Here is a 10,672-nt window from a genome sequence, read left to right as displayed (position 1 = left end):
CATCAAAATAAATCCATGTGACCCGGTCTTCCTTTTCACGCATGTGATTGAAATTATGTAAAATTTCATTGAAAAAAAACCTTTTCATGCATAAACAATTTTGTTGGAATATACTTAGCGGAAAAAATGTTGATAAAACACAGAATTTGCATTTATATCTTACCTGAAATCAATAGGGTTATAATACTTTAGCGTTCATGTTGAAATAAAAAAAAAAATCAATTTTAAATTTATGATTACATGAATGGAAACATATTACCAACGTAAAACCTTGCAGACTAGAGGGTCTCTCAGAACTATGTTATGGACCAAAGGCCCATCTCAGTATTTATTCATCAATTTTTACAAAAATGCCTTAAGGAAGACATGACAAAAAAAATCTCGGGTGAAAAAGCTGTTGTTAGACCTAGAAGTTTAACGGTGAAAAGTTTTTCATATGAATGTTACGGGTTTTCTCATTTTTAAGAATGCTTATGAGCGAAACGACCCACTGGCCCTTCCATAACACTCTTAAAATGACCTAACATGAAATATTTTCTACTGAATTACAGGACTTCAAGATGAGCTTCTTTATTCGTCAGAGATGGCATGACCACAGATTGGCATTTAGAGGGCGCTTTGATTTCCCAAAGATCGAGTTGGATACGCGTGTAATGTCCAATGTATGGGTTCCCGATCTATATATTAAGAACGAGAAAAAAGCGAATACCCATTCAGTTACTGTTCCAAATAAACTAATGCACATTTACCCAGACGGCCTGGTTGTATACAGCATGAGGTAAACAGAAATAGTGACAGATGGTTCTACCTTGTATGTTATCACATTTCCTTTGCAATTTTATTTTACAAATTTGTAGGGTGACAGGGACATTCTCTTGCCAAATGTACCTTCACAAATACCCGTTAGATCAACAGACATGTTCAATACAGATGGAGAGTTGTAAGTATATTTAAGGTTCATAAACCCTCTGCTCAATATACAAAATGTTGCATGAACTTTTATGATTTTCCAAAAAACATAAGTTCATTGAGACTCTGATAAGAGAGATAACTCTTAATGACATCACTTATTCCTTTAAAAAATTTGACAAGTTGCAGTGCCTTTTTTGTCCAATTTTGCCCCGCAAGTATGCCATAATCGTTCGTATTTTACTTATAAAATACATTTCTTTTGGATAAACATTAAGGTTCAAGCAACATTTAATATGAGTAAGCAGAAGGTTTATAAACCTTTAGAACAATTTATTACAATGTTCATTCAACATAAACAAATGACTTAATTATTTAGTTTAATCAATTAAAAAATATGGAGATGGCGAACAGTATTCAAGCTCAAAAGACTATTTATTAAGCAACACAATTTTCCATGTACTTCTTGTCATAATCGGGTAGTAACGGAAAAATCCGTCGACAATTCATTGTGTAAATAATAGCCTAACAATTAGTATAAAGTTAGCATTTGATATTCTGAAGCATTGTTTAACCATACTCCACGATTTTTTTTAAATTGTCTGCTCTTAAGTGGAACTCGTATACATTCCTACTTATCCATAGCTTGTCATTTATCATTTGCAAAATTATTTATTTTTAAACGTGAAGGAAGTACATGCAAGTAATCCAAAACTGATGACAAAGAGATGCTTGATTGTGTGATTGGCAATTTTAAATGTCGTTTTTGAAGATCAAATCTTCAAACAATCTGTTGACATTCTCACCGACCCTGCATTTAACTGATAAATTGATTTTTTTTTAATGTAACATAGATATTGACATTTTTCTCGCTATAAAAATGACCAAATATATAATAATAGTAATTAAGAATAATTTTCTTTTTTCCCACATGTTTTTCTTAACAGATGGATACAGTACAGATACTTTGAAATTTCGATGGAATGACATTCCTCTGGTTCAAAGACCAAACTTAACACTGCCACAATTCGAAATTGGACACATTACTAACCATACATGTGACATTACTTACGCTAACGGTAATTCTTCCGGTAAATATCTACCCCCATAAGTTTTTACTTCACCTGATCTATAATCTTTTTCTGATCACGTTGTCTGAAGATAGTCTGTTCCTCCGCCAGTGTATAATCTAAAACATAATGAACAACCGGCCAATTTCCAACAAATTTATCATAAAACACCACAGATAAAGGGGATTTAGATTGTTAAAGTGTTAAATGAAATTCTCAAAGAATAAGGTAAGCTTTAAAACAGGGTCGATGTTTTATTCCAATATATATAAGGGGGGTGCTTTGTGTAAGAAACGGAAATTCTGTGATTTGTCATATCCACTTCGTAATACTTTGAAAAAATGAAAAATACAAGTCCACAGATTTTCAAGATTTCAAAATGGAAAGTGTACATATAAATAAGTCACAAGCTGATTCATTATAAAAAGAAAAAGAATCTCTTTACCATGGTCGAAATTCATATCTATTGTTTGAGATTTTTCGATTGTTACAGTGCTGTAACTAGATGAAGTTAGGTAGTCCACAAGCTCTCTTCAGTTTTCTCATTAAAATGTAACAAGGATAAGATTTTAAAAGAGCAAAATTCTCAAAACATTATCATTTTTGTCTATGCATTTATTTTCAAAATTAAAAAAAAATAATTTTAACAAGAGATGTTTGTAAAACACTTATGCCCCCTCCCCCCATATTGGAATTTTTTTAAGTCCAAAAGGTCATAACTCTGTCAAAAATGGCGCGATCTTACCCGAAAGAGAACTTGATCTATATATTCATCTGATATACCTGTATACCAAATTTCATTTCAGTATATGCAACGGTTGTGAAGAAAATGAAAGGAAACTAAATGGACCGACCGACCGACAAGTAGCAGCAAAGCAATATGCCCTCCCTTCTTCGAAGGAGGCATAACAATTACATGGTTACACTAAATCAAATTAACATACACAATTCCTTCGATGCGTGAATTGTATCCTGGGCATGAGGAGTTAAATCAGGAACTATAGATTTTGCATTAATTCGCATTATATCCTCTTTTCCAGCAAACAAGAGTGGGAAAGTGTAAGTCACATTGATATTGATGCCCCCCTTCGAAGAAGAATTGTCATAAAAATGCCTATGTTAAGTTCTGTTTGGGGTATGATCGAGCCATTTTGGTTAGAGTTATGCCCATTGGACTTGGAAAAATTACAATTATTTGCAGTTTCCGATCATTTTCTTTACAGCGGTTGCACATGCTTAAATGAAATTTGTATACTGATTTATCATATGAAAAGTCAATCTCTAGGCCGAGTTCTGTTTTTGGGTACGATCAAATCATTGTTGACAGAGTTATGCTCCTTGGACTTAGAAAAATTCCAATTATTTGTGGGAGGGGCGTATTTGTTTCACAAACATCTCTTGTAAGGTTAATATTGAAGCATCTCGTTATGTGCTTTCATATTAATTGTTAGTTATTAAAAATGCTCGGAAGAAATGTGCGGTCACAATTTCGGTTTATATATTGATCTTTTTTTTTCCAATGCAATAATTGATTGATTGTATATTGTTTAACGCCGAGTCGCTAATTTTTCAGCCATGTTTCGGTAGACTATAAGTTTAAACAATCGGTTTTTCAAAGTTTTTGGTTTCTCTGGCGACCCAGTGAACCTACTCAATTTCGAACTCCATAGAAACGATCTTTTACGTTCCAAGGGGATTGTCATCTTGACACGGGTCACCATTTAACGTCCCGTCCGAGGGACTTGAAATTTAAATATGTAAAATAGTGTATAGACTGTTCAAAATGAAATTGAAATTGAACTCTTTCAAGCAACATGGCTATGTTCAATCGGGTGAGCATTGTGGCCAATGACCCTCATGTGTGTATAAAGATATTATATATAATTAATACTTATTTTCAGTTACCTTTACTTGCTTGGGTATTGATATCGAGATGAGCCGTGCATACGGATATTATATTACACAAGTGTATATTCCAAGTCTTCTTATCGTCTGCTTGTCATGGGTGTCATTTTGGCTGAACATTGACGCAATTCCAGCCCGAATTTCCTTGGGTTTGTTGACAATTCTTACAATGACAACACAAAGTTCTGGAGCACGTGCCACGCTTCCACGTGTATCTTACATCAAAGCTATAGACGTCTGGATGGCAACATGCTTAGTGTTTGTTTTTGCTGCTTTGATAGAATTCTCCTATGTAAATGTAAAGGCAAGGGTTCAACAACGGAGGAAGTCTTCTGTGAAGGAATTACCTCTTCTTCTACACGGAAAGGTAATGTATGACTTGTATAGGATGTTTTTTTTTAGAAAAAATATTTTTCTATTAAATTGCATAGCGCAGTGCTTAAAGCGTTTAATTCGTTCTAGTTTAACAAAGCAAGGACTTATTCCCTACGTCGCGGGCTAGAGACCACTGCGGAATGCAAAGAGCGGCCCTGTGAATGAAACTTAATGAAAAAGAAGTTTGGTTTTGCAGTAAATCTTTAAAATTAATGGCAGTTCAAGTCTAAATTTTCACTTTTGCCGTTTTTGGCGTATGTATGCCGTTTTATAAAATTGTAATTCAATGTTTGTGATAAATCTTCATACCGTGGAGATTTTATATAAAATATAATTGAACGTTAAATGGGGGGTTTCGAAGGATTTTTTTCTATGAAACTGAAATTAAGTTTTTTTTGTTTAATTTCTCTTTACTACATGAAACAAATGGAGATAACAAACATTATTCAAGATCAAAAGTCCATAAAACAATGTAAAATAGAAGCAGAACAAATACGGACCTCCGAAACATCGGAGGTGGGATCAGATGCAATGGAGGAGTGAGCATCCCCTGTCGACCTGTCACACCCGCCGTGTGTTCCTTGTCATGATCGGGAAATAACGGAAAAATCCGTCGTCATTACTTACAGATATGTGATAATTCATTATTTATAGGGTTTTGATAAAAGTTGACATATAAATATAAAATATTTTACTTATCATGATAAAGTTGACATATAAATATAAAATATTTTAAATATCACGTTTAATATCACTTCAACAATTTCGTAAGTTCTATGGTCGATAAAATGACCTTGTCAGCAAATACAATGTAATATTGAGTCAATTGCTGACTGTCGTTTTTCACACTAATTGTTAATCCATTACTTATACACTGAATTGACGTCGGTTGATTGATTGATTGTATATTGTTTAACGTCCCTCTGGAGAATTTTTTCACTCATATGAAGACGCCACCATTCGCCTGAGGTGAGCTGCAAATATTATCTTATACTCGGCACTCAGAGCCATTGAGCATGAAGGGATCTTTTTCGTGCCAGCCCCGACTATGACACGGGGCCTCGGTTTACACGGTCTCATCCGAAGGACCGGTTTCCACACAGTAGGGTTCGAACCCCCGACGTAAGGCTCAACTCCTTACTTACCGACTCTACAGCAAACGCTTTAATTAACCAATGCGCCACGCTGGCGACGAATTGACGTCGGATTTTTTCCGTTATTTCCCGATCATGACAAGGAGCACACGGCGGGAGTGACCGGTCGGCATGGGATGCTTATTCCTCCATGGGACTTGATCCCAACTCAGATGTTTTGGAGGTCCGTGTTTGCTCTACTCCTAATTTGTATTGTTTTACGGACTTATTATCTCCATATGTTTCATTCCAGATTTTTATAAGTTGCCTATTAGCATGCCTATCAACTTTACAAAAATAATTTTCAGTCAATATAAAAAAAATACATAATACTTTTAATAATAACATTATTACAATAAAAATACGTCATCCTATAATGATAGCATAAATATTAGTACTACGTATGTTTTTTATTGACTGAAATTTTCAGTAAACTTGATAGCATTTTTCATTTGCTTAAGATTCTCAAGCGTTGATGAAATTTCTAAAATTCAATTCTAAATTTCTTTCCTATCCTAATCAAGAGAAAGGTAAAACATATCTTTCGAATGATTGATTTCTTGCACCTGTACATTTTTCTGTTTTATTAGGTCACCTGAGTAAAGTTGCTTGACGTGTTTCGATATGCATCTTGTGTTATTATTTGAACATTTTCTGCTTTTTTTTTTCTGCAACCACACAACCAATTTTGACATAAAGCATCTGTGGTTGAAGGGGAACAAAAATTGTGAATTTAAAGTTCCCTGTCCACCTGGGGCCCGAGGGGTAGGGCAAAAACCACTAAAATTAATGCAATTTTAAAAGATCTTGTTTTTTACTCTTGGACATCAAGCAGTCAAACTGTTGGCATGATTGTAATCAGCATTGCGCCCTCTAACAAACTTGAAAAATGCATGGCCCCAAAGTCAGGTGTTCTAGAACTAAGGCGGGGATAATATGTTTTTTAGTGAAAATGCATTACTTCTTTGAACATCTTCCCTGCTCCTGGGTATTAATTAAACTAACCAAATACATGGTTATGTTTATTAAGGCTGCCTCCTCCGAAATTGTGAATTTTCATAGCCCCAGGCTCTGGTGTTAGGGCGAGTCTCTATTAATTATATAGAGAAAATACATAAATTCCTTCAAAATCTTCTCTGCTCCTGGGTATTAATTCAATTAACTTTGTACATAGTTATGATGATCAAGAATGCCTCAGGGACCCTGGGTCAGGAGTTCTGGTAATAGGGCGGAGGTCTTACAATTTTAAAGTGAAAATGCATGAATGCTTTGAAATTTTTTTTCCTTTGCTCCTGTGTACAATGCCAATGCTCGAAGTTCATTTTTATGATAAAAAAGGCGCCCCTTCGTAAATGATTGATTTGAGGGCCCCTGGGTCATGGTGAAAGGGGGGGGGGGATACATAATCTCGAAATTAATTAATGCTTTGAAATCTGCTCTATGGAATTAATCGACCATTTGTGATGAAATAAAATTTATGATAAAATTTCCATAATTTTGAAATCTGTGACCCCAGGGCCAGTGGTTCATGTGGGGTAATTGGCGTGCACAATTCACAAATCTGGGTATTAAGTAACCAAAGTAAGCTTGCTAGATGTATAGTTATGATAAGTAATGGTGCTTCTTTCAAAATTGTGAATTTCATGGCCTCTAAATGGAGTATTTTATTATACGGATGATTATATGTAAATAGTTGTGTAGAATTAATTTTTGTTTCTTAATTTTTAGCTCCACTGGTCTGAGACCAGAAGAGCTCATGCAGAAGTAATGCGTCCGGCGTCCGTCCGTCCGTCCGTCTGTCTATAAACAATTTTTAAAAATGTTACTCCTCCTACACTTTTGGTCTAATTTCAATATAACTTGACACAGAAGTAGACTACACTAAGATACATAATTCTGTATATCAGTTTTTGATTTCGATGAACGGTGTTGCCGTGGTTACTAAAAATAGAAATTTCTGTGAAATACTTTTAAAATGCTCCTCTCCTACAGTTTTAGTCTGATTGTAATATAATTTGGCATGCAAGTAGACTACACTAAGATACATAATTATCAGTTTTACGTTTTTGATTTTGATGATTGATGTTACCATGATAAAAAAATTGAAAATTTTATAAAATTTTATTGAAAACTACTCCAACAGTTCTAGTCTTATTGCAATCTTGCCACATAAAGTGACTTAATCAAGGATCATTATTCTATTTATTGCTTTTGTAAAGTTTAAGTTCCGACTGCTACTTTTCTCTTCCTTTATTATAAGTACAAACCAGTAGAGCTACAGTCTCGACAGAGACTTCTGGTTTATGTTTACTGTCATATTAACATGTGTTCGTCATTATATTCGAATTCTCCCTCTAATAAAGTGCAGTGCAGGATGTGGGGAGAGAAAATTTGCTAGAAGCACCGACTTTTAGAGTTGACAATTTACTTTGATATTTAAACCTGTATCAAGTATGGAGGTATATAAGAAAATCTTAATAGTGGTCATATTATTAGGAAGGGGCACTAACATGAGAAGACCGGGAGTTGAGGGTAGGATTGTTGTAACTTGCGTCAAGTACAACTTAATTATTTGTTAATTGAAATAATCCAAATTTTTCGTTGAATAAAAGGTTGAACTAAATATTTATATCGTAAAAGAGCATCCATACATTGTCTAATTGTAAAAGTAAGACGTAAACTGATAAAGCCAGAGCTTCTCGCAAAAATTCATTAGTAAATGTAAAATCAAGGCATCATAACTTTGTTCTGAATTCTGTAATTTTGATTTATTTCTTGTTTGCAGGAAGATGGTAGAAAAGAGAGGCCTCAGTTGGACAGCGAAAGTCGAGACGAAGCGAGACGCGTGGATAAATTGTCTAGAATCATATTTCCTCTAGTCTTTCTTTGTTTTAACGTCATATACTGGTCCGTGTATTCTGTTTGGGTTCCAGAAATGCAAAGGAAAGACTGATACATCAATATTATACAAGTTTCAATCCTGTTTTGATACTCCGCAACCTTTAAATGAACCCGTCATTCCATGTCATTTTGTCAGTCGTAATCATCATGTTATGAATTTTTTTTATTACTTTTATGATGCTATCACTACAAATCCAGACACAGAGGACATACAGTACACTGTATACATGTCTGGAACACCTTAGCTATTTATAAATGGATATTTTTTGTGATGGCACTATCTTCACATGTTCAAGTTGAATGCTTATAAAAATTTTCAAATGTAATCTCAATCATTATTTGATATTTATATTAACATATTATTGAATGATAACACTTAACCGTAACTTTATAGTTTTTTTTTTTACTTAATTGTACAGTGTTTGCTATGTAAAAGGTGACCCTATCGAACAGCAAATGATATAACTTGTAAACAAACGGAATCGTGAAAAGACAAACACTAAAATTACTAAAGGAGGCACCACGGTCCGAACAGTAGAAGAAACCATCATATGTTGACTTAGGTCATGTGTTCTAGGATTGGATCAGGTTGACAAAGCACTCCATAATGCAATTGAAAGTATTGCAGTAATGACGTAAAAATGGTATGAATGAAATATTTGGAGAAGGATATGGAGATAACGAAGGAGGCACCACGGGCCGAACAGTAGAAGAAACCATCATATGTTGACTTAGGTCATGTGTTCTAGGAATGGATCAGGTTGACAAAGCACTCCATAGTGCAATTGAAAGTATTGCAGTAATGACGTAAAAATGGTATGAATGAAATATTTGGAGAAGGATATGGAAGTTGACGATAGAAAAGTTAAAGTCATCACGTTAATCATATAGCTTGGTTTTTAGATTACTATTAACGTATTTTTCAAGTAAAATAAGATTTTAATGTAGGGGACAAGTTACTGAATTCATTGAAGATGCTCAAAAATCAGACTGAGTCCTTTAAAAAATTCGTGCCCACAATTCTCCTATCGTCGCAAACCACGGCCAAAATGTACGATCCTCTCCGATTCTGGATAGAGGGAGCTGCATGTATGCGAATTTTAGACCGTGGCTTGAGACGATGCAATTATCCTTGCCTTAAACCCTCGGTTTTAACCACACATGCAACTAGAACAAGTAGTATAAAAAAAAAAATCATACAACAGATTTCTAAAACCAACTATTTCGAATCCTTTTATATATATATCGATCCAAAGCCTTTTTTGATAATAGTAAAAAACACTTTAAATGACCGTTTTAGTGTGGGACAGTGCTGCGAGAATTCCATCGGCATCGAAAGCAAGTTTTTTTTTACTTTCTTGTCTTACACGCTGTTTCTGTACTGATAGGAGACAGATTACGTAGGTCTCGAGTCCAACACCGAGCTGGGGCGGAAGTGGGTACCCTTATTTATAAAAGTGAATGCCTTTGGACCTAATTTGTTTAAAAATGGTCCAGTGGTTCTTGAACACATGAAAAGTTTACAGTCGGACGGACAACGGGTGATCAGAAAAGCTCTCCTGAGCTATCAGCTAGGTGCGCTAAAACATGACATATTAAATGATTTTAATAACAGCATAATATAAATAACTAATTAATATTTCAAAATGATAAAATATTTAACCAGAAGTCTCTGTCGAGACAGTAGCTCTACTGGTTAATACTTAAACCAAAGGAAGAGGAAGTAGCAGTTGGGACTTGGAAATTTAAAACAAAAATGAATAGAAAATGATCCTTGCCACTCATCAAAATAAAAACCGATACACAGAATTATGTATCTTAGTATATTCTACTTGTCTGCTAAGTTAAATTGAAATCGGACCAAAACTGTAGGTTGAATAGCATTTGGAAAGAATTTCACAGAAATTTCTATTTTTAGTAACCATGGCAACAACGTTCATCGAAAGCAAAAATCGATGCAAAGAATTATGTATCTAAGTGCAGTCTATTGAAATCGGACTAGAACTGTAGGAGGAGTCGCATTTTCAAAGAAATTTCTATTTTTAGTAACCATGGCAACACCATTCATCGAAATCAAAAACCTATGAAGAGAATTATGTATCTTAGTGTAGTCTAGTTGTGTGCCAAGTTATATTGAAATCGGGCCAAAACTGTAGGAGGAGTAGCATTTTGAAAGAATTTCACAGAAATTTCTATTTTTAGTAACCACGGCAACACCGTTTATGGACATCAAAAACCGATGCATAGAATTAGTGTAGTCTACTTGTGTGCCAAGTTATATTGAAATCGGACCAGAACTGTAGGAGCAGTAGCATTTTGAAAAATTGTTTACAGACAGACAGAAGGACGGACGACGGACGCATTACTATTGGATAAACT

At 34.6% G+C, this 10,672-nt stretch overlaps 1 protein-coding gene across 1 annotated transcript; it reads left to right on the top strand.

Annotated features, from left to right (window-relative positions):
• The first annotated feature begins 556 nt into the window (after window positions 1-556).
• LOC134273354 (glycine receptor subunit alpha-2-like) lies at window positions 557-8,668 on the top strand. Its single transcript, XM_062755552.1, has 5 exons — window positions 557-778; window positions 858-940; window positions 1,857-1,988; window positions 3,881-4,251; window positions 8,178-8,668. The coding sequence occupies exons 1-5, from the start codon at window positions 561-563 to the stop codon at window positions 8,343-8,345; spliced, it is 972 nt and encodes a 323-aa protein (XP_062611536.1). The 5' UTR covers window positions 557-560; the 3' UTR covers window positions 8,346-8,668.
• Window positions 8,669-10,672: the final 2,004 nt, after the last annotated feature.

The sequence above is a fragment of the Saccostrea cucullata genome, unplaced genomic scaffold, assembly GCF_032062105.1.
Source record: "Saccostrea cucullata isolate Sc308-1 unplaced genomic scaffold, CSIRO_AGI_Scuc_v1 ctg7674, whole genome shotgun sequence".
Lineage (NCBI taxonomy): Eukaryota > Metazoa > Mollusca > Bivalvia > Ostreida > Ostreidae > Saccostrea > Saccostrea cuccullata.
The sequence above is the reverse complement of the archived record's forward strand: the minus strand, read 5'-3'. Positions and strand labels throughout refer to the sequence as shown.